The sequence below is a fragment of the Schistocerca nitens genome, chromosome 2, assembly GCF_023898315.1.
Source record: "Schistocerca nitens isolate TAMUIC-IGC-003100 chromosome 2, iqSchNite1.1, whole genome shotgun sequence".
In the NCBI taxonomy this organism is placed as follows: Eukaryota; Metazoa; Arthropoda; class Insecta; order Orthoptera; family Acrididae; genus Schistocerca; species Schistocerca nitens.
In genome coordinates, this window is record NC_064615.1 from 877,155,805 (window position 1) to 877,177,753 (window position 21,949).

At 42.3% G+C, this 21,949-nt stretch overlaps 1 protein-coding gene across 1 annotated transcript in view; it reads left to right on the top strand.

The window, feature by feature from the left end:
* LOC126235406 (glutamate receptor 2-like) overlaps positions 1-21,949 on the top strand; it is an 82,376-nt gene that overhangs the window by 55,555 nt on the left and 4,872 nt on the right. Inside the window, exon 7 of the mRNA XM_049944128.1 lies at positions 8,100-8,353. Coding sequence (XP_049800085.1) covers positions 8,100-8,353 — 254 coding nt within the window. The remainder of the gene's footprint in view (positions 1-8,099; positions 8,354-21,949) is intronic.

The following is a 21,949-nucleotide window of genomic DNA, read 5'->3' on the forward strand; positions in this document are numbered from 1 at the left end:
AAAGGTTGTCGACACTGTTTACATTTTATGCAGAGAATACACGGATGTAAAGTGAAGTTCGTCCAGTTCAGTCCATCAGCAATTTTTTTTTTAATAAATGCATGCTTACACGATTCAAATGTCCCAATCTTCGATGCCAAAATTCATAACTGTCAATTTCTACAACATTTGCGTAATGATGCACTTCATCTAATCGATACATACCATTTATTTGCGTTGCAGTTGCTACTGGTGTTCCAGAAAAAATTACATCACTTTTATTGTATACACCGCACGGCACATTGTCAAACAATATACACAATCCACGTCTTGTCATCTGACTAACCGACAGTAGGTTGTAAGCAAGGCTTGGAACATACGCACCATCATTAGCAGTTATCTGTTTATTCTTGTCGTCACAAGTAACTCGAAGATGAACATCGCCTTCTCCAGTAGCCTGAAAATTAAGAAACTTCCTGGCAGATTAAAACTGTGTGCCGGACCGAGACTCGAACTCGGGACCTTTGCCTTTCGCGGGCAAGTGCTCTACCGACTGAGCTACCCAAGCAGGACTCACACCCCGTCCTCACAGCTTTACTTCTGCCTGTATCTTGTCTCCTACCTTCCAAACTTTACAGAAGCTCTCCTGCACACAGTTTTAATCTGCCAGGAAGTTTCATATCAGCGCACACTCCGCTGCAGAGTGAATATCTCATTCTGGAAACATCCCACAGGCTGTGGCTAAGCCATGTCTCCGCAATATCCTGTCTTTCAGGAGTGCTAGTTCTGCATGATCGCAGGAGAGCTTCTGTAAAGTTTGGAAGGTAGGAGACGAGATACTGCCAGAAGTAAAGCTGTGAGGACGGGGCGTCAGTCGTGCTTGGGTAGCTTAGTAGGTAGAGCACTTGCCCGCGAAAGGCAAAGGTCCCGAGTTCGAGTCTCGGTCCGGCATACAGTTTTAATCTGCCAGGAAGTTTCATATCAGCGCACACTCCTCTGCAGAGTGAAAATCTCATTCTGGAAGCCTGAAGATTGCTATTATCTGCTAGTGTCACTTTAGCAACTGTGGTCGATTGGAAAGTGTTGAACGAGTCTCTTTGATTCATCGTATGTCGTGAACACCCGAAATCCACATATCAGCCATCACTATGATGCGAAGATGCAGTTAGAGCCAATAACACAGTTTCGTTTTCAGTTCTCACTGCAACCGCAGAATTTGAAAATTTATTTGGTTTCTTCTTTGTTCTACACTCATTCGCCTTGTGACCAGATTTCTGACATTTATAACACTTAAAAGGCTTGATATTTCGCACATAACGTTGGATATTCGTCTTCTGGTTTTGGTGTCCTGCTTACTAGCTGCCAGCGCCGAATCTATGGTCTCATTTGTGGATGCAAACTGACGTTTCGTCGATTCTTGAATTAATCGCTGACTTATTAAATCACTAGTAATCTTGACACCCGAATTCTCAATTTCCATAATCAATGGATAGAAATCTGCTGGAAGTCCACTTAGCATAATTGCAGCTACGAAATCATCGTCCATTTTCTTAGCAATGCTTCGAATTTGTTGAGCAAGTGACATAATTTTCGACAAATACGCCTCCATATTTTTCTCAGAAGCCAATCGTACATACATTAAGCGTTGTAACAGGCCAATATAACTAGATAAACTCTTATCTTCAAATGCAGATTGTAAATTTTGCCATGCTTTTTTAGCAGTCTTTGCTCCACGAAGTTTTGGATACACAGATGAATTTACAGATAAACTTAATTTCGATCATGCTTTCTGTACATTCTTCTCATCTTCGTCAGTGCTAACAATTGTGTCCCATTGTCCCTCATGTTTCAGGTACATTTCCATCGTGAATTCCCAGTTGCTGTAGTTTGTCATACCGGTCAACTTTTCAAAATTAAACAGTGACTGTCCACCCAAAGCAATCTTGAATACGTTCAGATAATTAAACAAATAAATCTAGAAAGTTTCTCTGTAAAAAAAATAAAAAATATAAAAATAAAAATAAAAGAAATACGATATCAACACGTTGAACACACGCGAAAATTATGTAACCTTGATTTATCAGATTATTTCTTCGGTATGGAAAGTTCACTAATCTCTCCTATTAGATATTGACTCTAATTAGTCCTCTGTGAGATTATAAAGTTAACCTTTTAATCAAATACGCAATACACCATATTGCCAGGAACACACATTTTTTGAGACCATTTATTCAGCGATGTACGTAACGAAGATCAAGGAGAAAACATAAACTATCATACATAGAACACATCAAAGAGTAAAATGTGAATGTTCCAAACAGATTTATTGTAATCGATCTTTCTGTCGACTCAAGTAGATTACTTGGGTTTAAACTTTTTGTGACTGCGTATTTCAACCATTTTTCATCGTTAAGTTCCAAAACGAAGAAATCTAATTGTAGTCGTACATTTTATGGTAATTTAGTAATAGCAAGCTTGAGAGGCACCCACATGCCTTGCTCATACTGTGGCATCAAGCAGTTAGGCCTGCAAGATGAGTGGTCTGCCAAGCGAGTAGAATCATTCTTATTTATCGAGTAACATGAACTCTAGTACTCACAATTAAGTTACAAGTTATCCTCCTATATGAATAATACGCAACGGAAACACGCATCTGACTATCAGTAATTTACAGAACTCTGACTGTTCACTACGCACTGGCAATACCACATTTTCTTTCCTTTTTATTTAACGGCTTTTGTCAACACGTGGCCATCGCACTGAATATGAGTGGCGCACACATTATAAATTCTGGATATCATGACAACATACAATTCGAAGGAAAAGGCCACCAATCTTTTTCTTTTCACTATCTTATTTATTCCGATAAATTCTATAACCAAAACACACAAAATCTATAACCTACAACAATAACACATGAGAAATTCCGCCCAGTGGGCATGGCTTTACATTGGTGATTCTCTACCTTATGGTCTCGTAATTATTTAACGCTACAGTGCACTTTCTGGATAGGATGGTGGATCTTTTATTATATCTCACACTTCGACTCTCGCAATCATCATCACGAAACTTTCCTCCAGACCGAGCGGTACAAAAGGAACATGCATAACCCACTACCTCTGCAACTACCTAGCTACTCTCCCATGCAAACCACACATACCCAAATTACATGACATAAACCACACTACAACATGGAATACAACACAGGGATTAGTCACAACATTATCACTTTCAGCTTTCCCACTTCAATTAATATTTATCCCAGTTTCACACGACACTGCCCCACTACGTAATTCTACTTTCCTACTATGAACTCTGGAGATATATGCACGTCTTCCTATGCAATGCAAGCCAAGTGGCGTTGCTGGATAGACGGCTGACTCACCTTGTTTCTCTCTCAGAGTATTATAGTTTGAATCAAGCGTCACACGGAAACATATCTCGCAAAGTAATATTAAGAACATATTCATCACACACACGAGTCCTCAACTGATACCATGGACGAGTACTTCTCTCTATCCTTTGTCTCATACACAGATTGAGACTCACACAGTACTCACCACGTGGAAGTACTAGTCTCTAATTTCAAGTCCTGCACACGCCATTTCTTAAATATTTCAACTTATGGTACACACGCTATTTCTTAAATATTTCAACTTATTGTACACACGCTAGTAATTCAGCTTAACTTAAGCACACGGAAGTATTTCAACTTATTGCTACACATGGTTTCATTGTGACCGTTGGTCACTTCCGAAGATTACTACGATCCCATTAATATTACCTGCCTGACATTTAATTCTCCCCACAAAAGTTCCTGAAATAGAGAAATTATTATTTCAAACTACTCTTAAATATTCCACATGCATACCATGTCTCCACTATTTTGTCTTTACGGAGCACATCTAAGACAGGTCTTAACAACACAAGATCCAGCGGCAGAGTGCTGAAACATGGCCATTCTTCAGGTCCTCTCGCACCTCTGCTGAAGTGGGGGAGCACCTTGCTACCATATTGGTCAGCCACATTTCAGGCGCTCAAAGCTCAGGTAAATTTCATCTCTTTGGTCCCACCAAAGGTGGCCAAAGGATCGTCTCAAAGATGATCATATATTCACATTCACTATCTGCGGTTAGCAGACGACCATACATTCATTCATTTCACAGATCTCACCAAACTGGATGTAGGGATTTATTTTGTGGGAGTGCACATGTGATCAATTAAATAAATAAATTGTCATTCTTTCCCACACTGGTATCCGGCTTCGCTGTATTAATTGAAATTGAGTTATTTTACAAAAACAATGTGTTGTTCTGACAAAAATAATGAAGTATGTTGTACCTATTTTCAATGTCGGGCGGTACTGTACCCTTTCAAGCTTTCAGAATTGATTTCATCTGTTGCTAAATGTAAATACTGTAACAGTGAAAAATCCTTGAGATTCAGTGAAGACGTAGGTTAAGTAAGAGAAAAGGCCTATCCAGTAAAAATGTCGTGGAATGTCAAGTGTGTGAAGCAGCGAAATGTACAATGACATCTCCTAAAACACGCACAATATGTAATGAAGTGAATATTCGCCTAGCTTATGCCATGAGGTGTATTGGGAATGGAAGGAAAGCAGTCCAGGTATTCTGCGCTATGATGAATCTCCCACTGCCACCTGCTTAATGTGAGAGGTATTATAAAAGTTTGCATAACGCCCTAACAGAACTCAGTGAAGCATCTGTGCAGATAATAGCGAAAGAAACTATAGACATTTGTCAGTCTGCTGATATTGTTGCTGCATTGCACTGTTCCTGGCAGAAGAGAAGCCACACGTAACTGAAAGGAGTCGTCACAGTTACCTCCGTAAATATAGGTAAGATGCTGGACCATGAATGTTCGACAAAAAATGGCAAAAGTTGTGCCAATAAGGTAAATGAACACAAACGTGACAAAAACTTTGAAGATTTCAGTGGTGGTAAGGAATTCAGGGTTGCAGCCTTATTTTTAGTAGTTCAGTTGCTATAAGTGATGTGTGATACATTCACTATCTTGGTGATATTGATACTAAAGACTTTAATAGAGTTGTTGCTAAACTGTATGGTGAAACTGAAATTAAGGAAATGGAATGTATAGGACACATGAAGAAGAGAATGGGGAGAAGTCTTAGGAAACTCTGTAAGGACATGACAGGAAAAATCTCTCTGATGGCGAAGCAGTTGGTGGACAAGGCAGATTCGCTAAATCAGAAATAGGAAACCTCACAAAATATTGTGATCTAGCCATCAGGAGAAACAGCTTAAACGTCAGTAAGATGAGAAAAGGAATTTTGGGTTACTATGTTGGTGTGCATCCACAGCAAGGCCCCTACCCGTATGAATCTGTTCACGGTGCATGTACAATAGATGTGAAGAAAATGGATATAATATTATAGCGCTTGCTTGCACAGCGGATCATGTTATTAAACAATGTATTAATTATTTTAAGCTGGAGCATGTCACATGTTTTTCAGTTATTAAGTGAAAAACATTTTTTGAAAATGCATAGAACAACCGATTGCTCAATATTCATGGTTTACTGTTTCAGCAAGTTAATAATTAAAAGACCAAAATTTATTTTACCTTTTGTTAAAAATAGCCTGGAAGTACAGTGTACATAAAATAAAAATTACGTGTAACTTAACGCATAAGATAAAAATGAATATTCAGTGCAATATGTATTCTACAGTATTTAAATTTTCTTCACATGGAGGTACAATATACTAATTATTTGGTTTCATTTCAGTATCTATTATAGTTTTTGAGTTATTACATTTCAAAATACTAGTAAAAACTACAGGTCATGATGTCCAGGTCCCTAAAACACGTCCCCAAAATGAGGTTATCTTCTGCAGCAGGGTCTAAATTATTTTGTCTTTCATCACACGATATCTTTCTAATCCACATTGTTTTCTGTCTCATACACTCATTCAATGCTAACAGCAAACATGTTGGGCATTACTGCTTACATTAAAGTAAGCCTTTAAAACCAAATATCAAATTAGAACAAACCTTTAAATTTGGATAATATAAGCCGAAAAGAAAATATTATTAGGTTTTATACAAACTCAATTACAATGTGTGAGCTATTCGATCACCTGTCAGATGTTAAATATATTGGCACTTGTTCGAGCAATCCGCTTCTTCTCGTGGGAATGAGGTGCCATATGTTAATATCACTCCCAACGCTTACTCTCCAGAACAGACAGCCCTTATACCCGACCTCCTCTCCAGCAGACTGAATATTGCATATTATCTCTTCATTTTCTGCTTTAATGTCCACTGATTTTCTAAAATCTGAATGCTTTTACCCTCACTAGGGGAGTGGAGGGGAAAACATAGATTAAAAGTATACAGAACGTGCTATCTAAGCTACTTTCTGTAGATAACATACAGATAAGAAGAGATTAGCACAAGTTCTAAAGAAATGGTATATGGTATTAAACCAGTCAAAAGACTTAAACTGGAATTAAGTTACCCTTTACAGTGATATGTGTATCTCCCTTGTTATAGTCAGTGATATACGTACAATTAAGTGTGTTATTTGTCGTAGAATAAAAGATGTGCCCAAACGAAAAGGAGGTTACAGTTATATGTAAAAACTGTTAATAAGAGTGTTATAACTACAGTTCATGTGAAATAATTCAGCTACAAGTAATTGTCATTGACACTGATACACCGATCTCACAGCGTAGGAAGAGAGTAGATGGCTTTAGTGTAGAAACTCCTGGGTTGCTAACAGATCCAGTTTTCATTGGTGTCATGCACTTCCTGGTCACAGGTGGACCTCTGACGTCACAGAGATCGTTTAATGGTGTTGAAAATTTGTGAGTCAAACAGGGATATTTGGGGGCTGTAAGGAGGATGTTCCAAGACCACCCATCGAAATTTCTGAAGGAGCTCGAGGTCATTCTTGGTCACAAGTGGTCTAGCGTTGTGCTGCATTCGAGAGTTTTCCCTGCGCTTGTTCGTGATGTCCTATCTTCATGATAGCCTATTTCAGCCTCGACAATGTGTTTCAGTGATCGGCATTACCTTTTGCACCCCATGGAAGCCAATCGATGAGAGACGCCCTTATTCGTCGAAAAAGAACTGCCTTCGGGGCAGAGTGGCCATTTCTTGTACAAAAGGAGGCGGGATGTGGCACCCCATGTAGATCCATTTGGAGGTAGAGTTGAAGTGGCGACATAGTATTTTATGACATGCCACAATCTGAGTAATGAAATCCATCCCTGGCTCCGCGTATCTCAGCACATGGGTCAGTCGAACACCCATTCTCGCCGTCTTCTGATTCTCCGAAAGATTCTTGGTTACCCACTGTGCACTACCTTTGCGATAACGAAGCTTCTCGTGGTTTATGTGATACAGAGATCCTTTGCTTATGGACAGTTAACAGCTATATCACGTGTGGTAATCTAGCGATTCGTCCGTATGAACTCCTCCACAACCGAAATCATGGCACTGGTGGTGACAGCCTGTACCAGCGCAAGGCATGGCATACCCTTGATGTTTACACGTCCCGCCTTGTTCTCAGTACACCTCTTCCATTAAGGGTCAGGGGGGAATCCATCATGCAAGGAACTGCCGAAACAATTCTCCGGAAATGAACATATTTCTTTGAAGTTGTTAACCCTGCTTGTGCACCTCCAATACCATACATGCAGTGTGTCGACACATTCATTGACTGGGATTACACAGAATGCCACTACAGCGGAGGACTTCTTTTCGACTGGGCATGCCTTTTATTATTGCTATCTTTGTCAGACCTATGAAAGACCAATTTGTTGGTATAGAGATCAGTGGCCGGCCGCGGTGGCCGAGCGGTTCTAGGCGCTTCAGTCCGGAGTCACGCGGCTCCTACGGTCGCAGGTTCGAATCCTGCCTCAGGCATGGATATGTGTGATGTCCTTAGGTTAATTCGTTTTAAGTAGTTCTAAGTTCTAGGGGACTGATGACGTCAGATGTTAAGTCCTATAGTGCTTAGAGCCATCTGAACCATTTGAGAGAGATCAATAGTGACACCAATATTTTCTGAAACTATGAGTTAAATTTTTGAGTTCTACTTCCGTTGATAACATTCTTTAATTTATTTCAATACAGAATACTAGTGACGCAGTTCTCTCGTCGGTATACGAGAAGCACGTCGAGAAAGAAAAGATTCCAGTACGAAACAAGGAGTTGTTTGATAGACTATGCAGCTCGCATAAAAATGCAGCAATGATACCAGAAGTTATCTACAGAGGATACAAGAGGCTTGCAAAATGTCCTACAGTAAGCACTCAGGAGCACATAAATATTCAGACGGCTATCGCCCTCAGGAAAAGAAGCCCTTATCGGGAACTGATTAATTACCAGTAAGTATTTTTTTAACACGTTACAATCTATAAGTCACTTCAGTTTCACACCATATTCAAATTTGGGTAACCATAGGCTGTGTGGGGAAGGTGTTACGTAAACAGTTGTATATTCGTTTAGTACTTTCTTTCCTCATTTTTGGATGTGATAATTTATGGTACAAGCTGTTGCTAGCCTTATGAATTTCTCAATCATTTTATATGTTCTTTGCGTCTGTGCTATTAGATGATCAGGGGCTGATTGGGGGGCTATTACTTTCTAATGCTCTAAGGTACACTGTATACCTGGTTCTAAAATTCCTACGTATTTGTCCCACATACACAAACTGATAGACATGAAAAATTACGATACTGCATGCATGCCCTTCTATCATACTTTTTACAAACACAGGCACTGCAATACAGTATTTATCCGCCGATACCAGGCTAACGACTTTCCATTGAATGCCTCCCCTGTACGAGAATTACAGTAAGTGTTCGAGTGCAGGTTAATGACACATATACAATGAAGTTTGAGCCTGGCCGTGAAGCGTGCATGGATAGCCGGAATGGTTAAGGCGACCGCTCGCGACAAGCGGGAAAATCTGGTGTCGAATCCCGCTCAAGAATAAATTTTCGGTGTCATCGTTACATTCTACAGTTGGAGGATTCCCGCATCCGCAGCTGTGAACCGATTTCCTGTAATTACAAATTAATTTGCAGATACCATACTGGCTATGTTTATTATTGTAAGTGGTTTGTCTACCACGTCTGATCTGTATCACAGTGTTAGTTCGGTATGGTACAGTATGTTGCGTCCTTGTCTCTTCATTATGTTGTCAACCCTAGTTGTGACTGGTGTTGTGTGTCACTATGTGCCATTTTTTTGCTTACGGTCTACTGGATTATTGTGTGTTGTGTTGTATCTGTCTGTGTGCATGTTTCCTGATTGTGTGTCGTCTGTTTCTGTATTTTGCTGTTTATTTTATCTTCTGTCTTTGCATGACCACATAGAAACACTAAACAGAATAAAGCAAATTCCACAGCATAATTTTTCGGAATGCGTACCTCACTTCTGAGAGAGTTGTGCCCATAAATACCATGGTTACAAGATGCTGTTATTAAGGACGCCATCAAATGTTGCTTCCTCCACGCAGATGTGTGGAATTTAATGTGCTATATGCTTATAGTTCTTTTACCACAATGTGGGTAACAAATGCACAAGTGACGAAGATAGCTAATACCTAAGTCATGAAACAAAATGATCATTTCAAAAATAAAAACTGCCTGAGCATGAAAATCACTTTCCTCAAGAAATTCACAGCGGCTGTGGATAAATTTGCATACAGAAAAGACTGTTGTTGTTGAAGTCATTGACTGCTAGTGATGCCCGCAAGAAGTTACATACAAGAATAACATTATGAGTAAATTCTGTTAAAACGACAAATCCGAAAGGCTGTGTTCTGTCGTTGATAGTCATCCTTGCAATACACATACCTGTCTGTTGAAAGTATTTCCCATTTGGGACCTTGAGCACTATCGCTTTCATATAACGGAAGATAGTCTTCTTTAGTTGGTGATGATAAGCATTCCTTTATACGACCTGCCAGGGTAGCCGAGAACGCTGACGTGCTGCTTCCTGGACTCGGGTAGACGCGCTGGCCTCGGATCGAATCCGCCCGGCGGATTAACGACGAGGGCCAGTGTGCCGGCCAGCCTGGATGTGGTTTTTAGGCGGTTTTCCACATCCCGCTAGGTGAATACCGGGCTGGTTCCCACGTTCCGCCTCAGTTATACAGCTCGCAGACATCTGAACACATTCACACTATTCCATGGATTACACTAGATGCAGACAGTTGGGTACACTAATTCCTTCCCAGGGCGTATGCGGTGGCGACAGGAAGGACATCCTGCCACGCCTTAACATTAACACGCCACATCCAATTAACCAGCAGACCCCGCAAGTCAGGAGAGAGAGAGAGAGAGGCATCCCTTTATACAGGAAAAGACATCTGGACAGATTGGCTGTCAATGATGACATCGATGAAATTTTTTGACTCCTTGGTAACTGTCGTCCATGGATTATTCAGGTGAAGCGGCCTCACATCAATAGATGGTCACAGTGGCTAGTTATCCTCAAACAGGAAACCAGGCGAAAGGCTGGTTGTGGTACCACATATTGGTACCACACTATGGCTGTCAAAGCTGGCAATGCAAGTTTCTGTCAGACACTTGTAGCAGTCGTATGGGATCTGGGGGACCCAGTGGAACGTGCCCGCTGAACCACATCACCACTGACTCACACCACAAACGGTCTCTCTGCATCTGGAATATAGAATGGCCGTCGGCAGACACACAGCCCGACTTGCGACCAGAGCGACTTCCCTACGCGATGCTATACAGACGCCGCCTGTTTGCGGCTCTGACACCATCGTTCGTGCTTTAGTTGAGAGAATCTCATCCTTGTTGCTATTGTATCAGACGGACTCTGTTTCTTACTGCATTATTTGTAATGAGAAATACAAGTTAAGTAAATCTTCTGTTTACTATTATAACTTGTTCACTAATCAGTCCTGTCCAACTTTTCTATGAAGACAGTTGCCACATCACGCTGTAGCCCACCTACGCTTACCGTTGAGTACGAAGTCGTGCACGACACTGGTACCCCTGCACGGCAATGGGATCTGACTACAGCGTGTTGAGGAGCAGCTTAGTCATGGGTACGGCGAAGGACTTCGTCAACAGGTCGACTACAGTTGTCTGCAGTTGGCCGGCGGAATAGGACTCTAAGTGATGCGTGACTTTTGCGCCATAATAATCGTCGAAAAGTTACTTTCTTTCTTTGCAGCAGTGCACATGTTCAGGATGTCCACAGTGGTAACATACCGATGGGTCCCACAAATGTTGTTCTTCTGCATGGATTTATACAGGGCAGAGGAACTGGTTGCTTCCAAGAAATTGGGTTGTCGTTCGACAGCTGTGGTATAAGCCTGAGTTGGCGGCGTCCATCACCGAGCGAGGTGGCGCTGTGGATAGCACACTGGACTCGCATTCTGGACGACGACGGTTCAATCCCGTGTCCGGCCATCCTGATTTAGGTTTTCTATGATTTCCCTATATCGCTCCAGGCAAATGCCGGGATGTTTCCTTTGAAAGGGCACGGCCGACATCCTTCCCCATCCTTCCCTAATGCGATGAGACCGATGACCTCGCAGTTTGGTCTCTTCCCCAAAACAACCCAACCTCCAGCCGCGGCGTCCGTCATTCATGGCGCATTGGACTGGTGGCGGAGATTGGCGCCAAAGACTAATGCATCTGTTACTCAACATTCTCTGTTACCTCTTGACGTACTGAGTCGACAGTCGTGACTGCTATCACTCGTGCAGTCGGTCCTACACTTCTGGTTGCCATAAACTACTGCTTCTCTTCTCTTACGACGTGGTACATGCTCTCTTCCACGACTGCCACAGGAGCCACATTCTGGAGCAGTCACACGTCTTTCATCCCACTCTTTTTTTGTTTTGGTTCCTCGATGCGCCGACATCACTCGTTGCATTCCTCTGTTGCTTTGACATTCTTTATCAGAAGAGCCAGTTACATGTCTTCTGCGATTGCTTTAATCAAGTATGAGATATTTGTTGGCTTCTGTGATATTTGTACTCACAGAGAAATAATGCTACTATTTTGGATGTTTTGGTACAATGAAAGTCAGATGGGCGTCTCGGTCACCCTCTGTGCCTTAAGCCGACCTACACTGACTTATACTGGGTGGTTGTAATTTAAGTGCAGCTGCTCATAGAAGTGCAATGTGGGATGCAATTGTTGTAATGCACTGAATCTTGGTAGATATGCTTACCCGTTGATGCGGAACCAATTTAGGCGGGAAAAAATGAGTCTCTATTTCGGCCACCAGGAGCAAATCTGGCCACTGTGAGTGCAATAAGGACGTACAGCAGTTTCCCATATGTAATGGATAAGGGATGGAGTGCGAGCAGCAAAGATCAAACAAGGGAGAAAGGCATAACAGTGATTTTATTATTAACAGCCGCTTACACAATATGTTGAATATTAGCATCAGAGACGTCTACGAGATGCTGTAAATCGCCAGATTTGCGCCTAGTGACCAAAATTTGAACTAATTTTTTCCCAGCTTAAATCGGTCCACGTATACGCTTTAGCATATTACTAACTTACGCTGCAATACGATGCTTCAGCCTATACTGAACCTCCTTGAGCAGCTGCACTTTAATTATAACCAGCGTGGAGAATTTCCACCATCCAGAGGAGAAGAAAGTAGATTTAAATGCCGTGATGTGCAGGGCTGAAACTGTTTCTGACGGGGACCATCTTAATTCTGAAATTAATCATCTGTAGCACGTGTTCCGAAAGACTGCCAGAGTTACGTGGTACAAAAAGTCAGCGCTCTCCAAGAAACGTAAACGTGAAAAAGACAGAAAATCATGTGACGATCCACCGATGGTGGTTCTTCCGTTCGCGGGGTTACATCTAGCATAACAAGCATAGTCCTGGGAAGACTAGGAATAAGACCTATTTTCTGACCACCTAAGAATATGAAGGAGACGATGCACCTGGTTAGTGACAGTCTCTGCCTCATATGCCTGGGATTTTTAATATTCCCTGTGAGTGCGGAGAAGCTAAAACAGTCAGTTCATTAATATCGTTTCCTATTGCTGTGCAGAACAACACCACATCATTAAAAATCGAGAACTTGAGAAAATTGCAACTACGGAACACAGCCTCACAAGCAGACAAAAAGTGTCTCACTCAGTAGGCATACTGAGTTGTTACAATCAAGTGCCTTTGTATGTACAACATTCTTGTAACGGATCCAAAACCGCTACCAGGCTCGAAGCAAACACAGGGAGTTTGCACACCTACGGCAACTCGCTGGCGGACAATGCGACCTATTGTTCCTCGAGGAGGGACGAAACGCGGCCTGTCCTTAGCATCAAGTAGCATGTTCGCCAGTGACGTCAGGAGGTGATAAAGTCGACTTGCAAACTCTTTGATACAGTTCCAAATGCCCCGTTAGTACCATTCGACGGAGCACACTTCTCTCAGCTTCCTGTGCTGGCGCAATTTTAATTTGTTATCCGAGCCGCTAAGATGTCCCATTCCGCCATCCATATTATTGCTAACATTATTCCAAGAGGACTCGTAATAATTTCGTTTAGTTTACAAATTTGTTGTAAGGGTAGAAAATCGGTGGAAAAATTTTCTCGTCAGTATAACTGTATTTATATTTTTGTCAAACGTAAATAGAGTTTAGATTTAATGCTAACATTGTGGCGCTTGGGAAACTGACTAGCATACTGCGTTTTTTGCATTACTACGGCTGTAATGTTGATGTTTATTATATGTATGAATGTTATTTCTAAGAACCTTGAGTATAGATGTTGTGTTTCAAGGTAAATGAGTGCTTTGGTTCTTGATACCGCAATTTTCTAAGCGTTGTTGTATCCGATACATTCTGGACAGTGAGAAGTGGCTCATCACATAGTTTCTAGGTTGTGGAGTACGACTGAAAATGAATAGCATAAATAATGTACAAGGTACAGAATTTTCTCATTTTTTCGATTGGTTTTAGCTTGCTTTAGACTAGAACGACGCCTAACAATTTTCACTATTGTGCAAAACAAACGACAGTTTACGAGGGCATTCCGACAATGTCAATCGAAGCAGAAGGGTCAGAGAAGTGCTTTTCAACTATGAAACTAAAGCAACAAATCGCTATTTCCCCGTCCTCTGTCTAATTCACGATGTAATCATGCAAACAGTCAACAGATGTCGTTACGATCGTGTTCTGCACGCAAGATGGCATTCCGATCAACGGGAATCACGCCAGCAACGACGTCAGGGCTCTTATCAAGCGGGGTAGTCTTTGCAGGGTAGTCGCACATCCACAGTCGCTGTGTACACCGTCACAGACGGTGCAGAGCAGACGGCTACAGGCTGTCTGCTGCAGAGGGCCGTAGCAAGAATGGAAGCGGAACAGTCGATAACTGATGTGTCCCGATGGCTTAATGCGAATCGTTCTGTTGCTTCTCGGATGAGGCGACAGTTTGTAGAAGACGAAACTCTATACCGGAGTCCAGGACAGGGCCGCCCACCTGTGACATCAGAAAGAGTTGACCGTTATTTGGCTGTAAGAGTACTGCACTGCAACTGGCATCTGATCTCGCAGCATACCTTGGACGTGTTTTATCGAGAGAACGCTGTACAGTAGGGTTCAGCAGAGTGGTCTTTAATGGTGGAGACCTGCTGTCTGTTTACCTCTGGCGTGTCTTCACAGAAGGGAACGTCTAGAGTGGAGCCGTCACATTCCATCTGGATGGTCGAACGGTGGGCCAATGTTTCTTTCACAGATGAGTCCCGATTTGGGCTGGAGAGTGATTCTCGAAGGATTCGTATCTGGAGGGCACACGGAACACGATTATGGCACCCAAACATTGTGGAAAGAGACCGATAATGAGGAGGATCCCCAATGCTGTGGGCAAGGATTATGTTGACCATTCAAACACCTCTTCACGAAATTGTACCAATGAATCAGGTACCGTGAGGAGATCTTGGGATCTCATGTGCAGTTTTTCGGGATGCTGTGGGCCCCGACGTCATATTGATGGACGATTATTCTCGACGTCACAAGAGCACGGGTGGTTGATGTTTTTTTGGAAACAGAAGATTCTGCTCGAATGGCGTGGACTGCTCGCTCTCCCGATTTGAATTCCATAGAGCACGTCTGGGATGCACTAGGGAGACGGGTTGCATTACGTCAGCATCCACCAACCACTGTCCGAGACTTGTGAGCAGCTCTGCAGGAAGACGGGTCTTTATTGTCTCAACAAGAGATTGATGACATCATTCACAGCAAGTCCCGCCGTTTTCAGACCTGTATTGCTGCCAGAGGTGATGACGTTCTATACTGAGCACCTTAACCAGTTGTCAGAATGTGTGCAAATCCGTTACGTTGGAAAAAAGAAGAACATTTTTGTCTGTCGTTATGCATGTTGCAATTGTGTACGTTCTGTATTTCTATTTCACTGACACCTGTTTATAATGTTTTGTGGCACAATAAACGCAACCTTGCAAAATTTCCGTTTGTTCCTTTAATTTTGAAGAAAAGTGTATGTTTTCTCTTATTTCAAGTGTTTTAAACGACGGATGTATTTCGGTTCTACTATGAATGTAGCTCATTATGTAAAGATAGTAGTTTTCCTAGTTAATGGGTAAATCGTGGCACGCTCTTTGTCACAGATACTTTCTGTCATTGACGTCTCTCTTAAGTTCTCGCAGGATCGTGAACCGGATTTAAAAAAAAAAACTGAATTTTATGACATTCATACACCATGAATTCTAGGGATGTTTGCATGTAACGAATGTCCAGTCGCTAGACGCCCAAATAAAGAATTTTCTCCTTTGTAAGAATTTCACGTAAAAAGGCAAAATTGAAACCTTGGTGCAACACTCAACTTCAGATACTACCGGCCGCCAGTTGTGACAACAGTGCGAGTGTTGCACGACGTAACTGCCGAGCAGGCAGAAGCTGTCCGTGGACTATACAAGACCACCACAGCAGCGGCCGAGACAGTCAGTTCTTCCTGACAATGAGGATGGTGGTTATCGTCAAAAGCTCGAAGCTTTAGCCTGAATGATTTGGCAGCAAATCCGAGTATATTTTATACAAGAACGCCGTCGCGAAAAACTTCCTTCTTATTCGGTGTATAAGAGAGTGTGTTGTCCCATGACGCTGGGCCTTGTTCTTCAATAATTACTCCACTAAGCAGACTTGCTACTGATAGTAACCAAATGCCTTCTTTAGTTCAGCCCGGAATTTGTGTCAGCTGTCGAGCTCCTCTTCATCGTACTTGAACCATTGTTGGGCTGTGCCCTCCAAGTGAAAGTACCATTTTAACGACGAAAGTCCGGACCTGCAGATAGCTCGCCAGAAACAGAACATACAACCTCTCGATGGCAAGGTCTGTTTGCACAAGAGCCCCCCGTGCCATACACTGTCAAATGCCTGCCATGGTAACTGTTGTGGCGTAGTAAGACAACCACGCCACTTCGAAGTAGCCGAAAGGCACGCGTTAACTCACGCAGGCTAGTAGATAGGTCTGAAACAGGATACGTAATGAATGCTATAAAGAAAAGTACGTAGCTCCTGGAATACTTAACTTTAATCCATCCTTGTGGTAGATCGCTCTTGACGATACAAGTGAGACTCTTTAGATACAAGCTATGTAATGCTAATGGCACCTTGCTAGGTCGTAGCCATTGACTTAGCTGAAGGCTATTCTAACTATCGGCTCTGCAAATGAGCGAGGCTTCGTCAGTGTGCATCGCTAGCTACGTCGTCCATACAACTGGGGCGAGTGCTCGTACGTCTCTCTAGACCTGCCGTGTGGTGGCGCTCGGTCTGCGATCACTGTCAATGGCGACACGCGGGTCCGACATGTACTAATGGACCGCGGCCGATTTAAAGCTACCACCTAGCAAGTGTGGTGTCTGGCGGTGACACCACAGTAACCTCCAGAAATGTGTCCCCGCATTACTCTGGCTGCAGAGTGGCTGGGTGACGAGCTAAATACTCTCCTGGCGGAAGGACACCGGTTTTGCACTCCAGTGCCAGCTGACTTCTAGAAGCGAGGAGCTGCCATTGTCTGCAGCGATGTTTACGCTTCTGGCGGCGAGGCTGATACCACACGATACCGTGGCGGCTGCCGCAGGTTAGACTGAAAACAACTTGGTGTGTTTGTGTTGACGTGGGATTGTTTTCGTTCGATCCTCCGAGGTTGTGTCGAAATGGTTCAAATGGCTCTGAGCACTATGGGACTTAACATCTGAGGTCATCAGTCTCCTAGAACTACTTGAATCTAACTAACCTACGGACATCACACACATCCATGCCCGAGGCAGGATTCGAACCTGTGACCGTAGCGGTCGCGCGGTTCCAGACTGAAGCGCCTGGAACCGCTCGGCCACATCTGCCGGAGAGGTAGTGTCGTTAGCAGTCCAGAGTTTTGGCAACCCACGGTATGCGTCTGAGTGTTTGGTGGCTGCGGCTCAGGCGGTAACCTGGGGACGCAGGAAATACTAACAGAGAAATTTGCTCTTGATCTGATTCGAACTGGTGACCTGCAGCGCGCGAGCCAGCAACGCTAACCACAACTCCAGATTACGTGAGCTCGTAGCAACATAAGTCATATGAGACAAATACTGTAACAACTATTACGATTAACTCATATGATAGACTTATAAATGCAAAAAGTAGAACGGAAAGTTAAGGAGTACCGTCAATGTGGATTATAATACTGCTCTTCATAACGTGCAGTACAAATATGAACAATGAGTCACATACACACCAACATACATATCAGCAGTATCATTCCACATTTAGATTCATTGAAAAAATAGTGGCGTTAATGTTGTACAGTGAACAGATACAGGAAAATAAATGCAAATGAGTTTACTAAATGAAATTATAATTACAGTCATTTTTAGAAAAAAAAATAAGTTGAATTCTGTCTCAGAGCTATGACTTTGGAAAATAATATATGCTCCATCCGGATGTATTTCTTCGAAAAAGAGTTATATCTTTTAATGTAACACCCTAAATGAAGCTTCCGGGCTTTTATCTGGCACAGATGTAACTGTTAAGTTTTCACTGTAATTATGATGTGTGTTCAGGCACCTCCTCCATTGAGGACGATATGCAAGTCTATAGATTCGGTTTCTTTCGGATTCAAAATTTGTAGAGCAGTTCCATTTCCATCGTCGGTTCGAAGCAGATGTAGAACCCATCACCACGGCGCCAGAATCAACTATAAGGACGTACTATCCGCTCATCTGCTCGCTATTGATTCCCTGCAATGTTTTCTTCTCAAGTTAACAATACCGACGTGAACTTTCTGAGGAAACGGTTTAAACGGTGTACGGTGCACGGTGCAAGTATCCAGCTGCAGGCTACCAATTATTGCATTCTCTTTGTATTGTTTTTATTTTTAGAGCGCAACGTTAACACAAGCATCACTGGGGCTAAGCTTCTGTGAATTTAGTAGGCAAGTGTCAGCTCGACAAAGCAACATATCACTACCACTATAATATTTCACGGATACGTTATAGAAACAAGTCAGGAGAACTAATTACTGGTCACCACTATTAAAGATTGCTATCTAGATTTTCTTTCATCAGTGGTGTGTATATAGCACTTAATTATACGCGTATTAAACTGACAGTGACAATATTGCGTTGACTGGTAACAATATTTCAAATAGCTTTATTCTTATCCTTATTAAATACCACAGCATAGATCCTAATCTGACTTTACTTTTCTGTTCGTAACTGATTTTTAAAACTAAATCCACTCTGATAAAAAGACTGCAACTGACTAATCTTTTCGTAGCAGTTATTACCGACATTTAAATGAAACTATTCTGCTGAAAGAACGTGAAATATTTCAGGAGATTCTTTTCCAGAGATTAAGTTTTTATGAACCGTTGTGTTGCAGTTCATTAATAAACAATTATTCTGCATACAGAAAACGACTACTTGGGTATTTAAGTTTATCTTTCTACTCTTCTGTTTCCTTTTCACTAAAGTTTGGCACCGTGCGACCGCTACGGTCGCAGATTCGAATCCTTCCTCGGACATGGATGTGTGTGATGTCTTTAGGTTAGTTAGGTTTAAGTAGTTCTAAGTTCTAGGGGACTGAAATGAAATGTCGTGTGGCTAGGGCCTTCCGTCGGGTAGACGGTTCGCCTGGTGCAGGTCTTTCGATTTGACGCCACTTCGGCGACCTGCGCGTCGATGGGGATGAAATGATTACGATTAGGACAACACAACACCCAGTCCCTGAGCGGAGAAAATCTCCGCCCAAGCCGGGAATCGAACCCGGGACCTTAGGATTGACATTCTGTCACGCTGAGCACTCAGCTACCGGGGCCGATGACGTCAGAGTTTGTCCTATAGTGCTCAGAGCCATTTGAACCATTTTTATCTTTTTCAACTGAACCAGATTATAGTGGGCAAATTTAATTCTATTCTGTAGTGGCGTAGCAAGACAGCCACGCCACTCGGAGGTAGCCGAAAGGCACGCGTTAATCTCACGCAGACTGGCGTGAGGTCTGGAACAAGGTCAGTGAAATAAGACTAGCAAAACAGGAGGTAACTGGTAGAATACTTAACTTTAATCCACAATCGGTGTACATCGGTCTGACGGTACAGGCATCACAATTTATATATTTATTGAATACGGCGCCTTGCTAGGTCGTAGCAAATGACGTAGCTGAAGGCTATGCTAACTATCGTCTCGGCAAATGAGAGCGTGATTGTCAGTGAACCATTCCTATGAACGTCGGCTGTACAACTGGGGCGAGTGCTAGAAAGTCTCTCTAGACCTGCCGTGTGGCGGCGCTCGGTCTGCGATCACTGACAGTAGCGACACGCGGGTCCGACGTATACTAATGGACCGCGGCCGATTTAAAGGCTACCACCTAGCAAGTGTGGTGTCTGGCGGTGACACCACATATTCTTAAATATTTTTTCCTCGTAATGATAATAATGTTAAACACTTCCTTATTTTATTTTAAATCAAATTATCAGAATTAGCCTGAAATATGACATAGCCCAAATTACTTAGGAATTCACTGATAAAATATTCCGGGTTGCTGTCTACTTATTAAAAATTCATCTTTTCTACTTTAAACAAAAAACACATTTATTACTTGTTTCACTTACACTCGTGGTGTTACATTATGAGAAAAACAGAAATTCTGTTTATGCTTCTGTCCATCGCATTTACCTCGTACCTGCCCTACAAAATAATATAAAATAAATTATTTCTAATAAAAGGTGCCACTTTAACCTACCAAACAAGTTTAGCTTTTCCACTTCAGGCGCGATTTGTCTACTCTGACTCATCCAGTATTAAACTAGTGAAATTACTCTACTCAGCTGCTACTCACTCCAGCTCGGTGTAGATTAAGTGTTGCTTTTTGCTGTAGGTTATAGCAACAATGCTGCAGAAATGCGACTCTCGCTGGATCCTCATCTTCCCCTGATGTCAGATGATAGACAACCACTAACTTCTAACTAGGCCTAACTGCACAGCGCTTTGACCCTCTTACAACAGTACATTCCATTATAGAATCACTCAAATGAAGTGCTAATCCGTGGCCAAGTTCATTGATGAATTATACGAGCGTTATTCGGATAGAAAGGCTCTATCGGTCGCGAAATGGAAACCACTCTGAAAATAAGAAACGTTTTATTTGCATTAGTTACTTACACCTTTCAGCTACTTCTCTACATAGTCGCCGCTCCGTTTGAGACATCTACCGTAGCAGTATACGAAATTATCTATATCCTCGTCGTAGAAGACAGTTGCCTGTACTTTCTATCAGTTTTCCACACTGGTCTGCAGCTCGTTTTTCTGTGCCAGAATGTTGTCTTCACAGCCAGCGGTTCGAGTGAGCGGAGATGAAAAGCAGAGGGAGCCAGCCCGGGCTGTATAGCAGGTGATCAAAAACTTGCCATCGAAAACATTGCGAGTGTGTCCTCATTGCACCTGCCACGTGTAGCCGAGAATTGTCATGAAGAAGGAAATGCACGACAGTTGCTTGAAATCAGGTGAAATCTCTCACCAGCAAGCCGTACTTGACGGGAGACACTATTTTCTAGTCATTTTTAAGTCCTGACTGTGCACTCAGAAGTGAAAAGAGTGACGTGATGCGATCGACAGGCATACTAGGGACACTTCCGAACACATCGGCGTTAAGCTTCATCAGATTGTCACTGTGGTTTCCATTTCGCGAGGGGTGGACCTTACTTTCCGAATAACCCTCGTATGATATTAGGGTTCAGGTCCTACTTTGGTTCTCTCACTTGTTACGGCGACAGGTTTCTTTATTACCTGCCAGACACCGTTATCTCAGTAGCTGGCCGGGTTGTGGTTCCTGTCACTGCTACAAAGAGCCTGTCAGTACATCAGTGAAACAGATTACAATGTCTGTTACGAAGATTCATTATGCCTATTAAAAATATTAACACTTTGTGTGCATATACCTCATTATGTACTATTCCTGGCGTAATAGCTTTCCCAAGAAAGTGCCATGTTAAATAAATCGGGCGTTACAATATCTAACGCCTTTAAGAGGCAGCAAAATTTTTATTTTCGATGTTTCACACAATTATCGGTCGAATTTAAATATATAAAACGCTGTCATAATCTGCTCATTAAGAGATAGCTTTATGTTAAAGGTTTAACACAGTAAGAGAAATATGAGTCACAATCTATGCATATGGCTTGACGCAACGTAAAGTACGGTGGGAAAATTATCCGGATTTTATTCAACCAGTATTTGAAAATGAGTGCACGTATTGATTCCCAAGAACATTAGATGTAACTTCATACCTTTTCGTAACTTTTTCTCGCTAACATTTCCATGAAATAATGAAAGGAACAATGTTTACTTTTATTATATTTTCGCTGTCCATACAGTAAGACTTCGGTATGAAGTTTTGGTTTATTACTTCTGTAGTGGACTGTTAAGGCAGCCAGTCCACAGTGAAGTAGCCGAAAGGGCACGCGTCAACTCA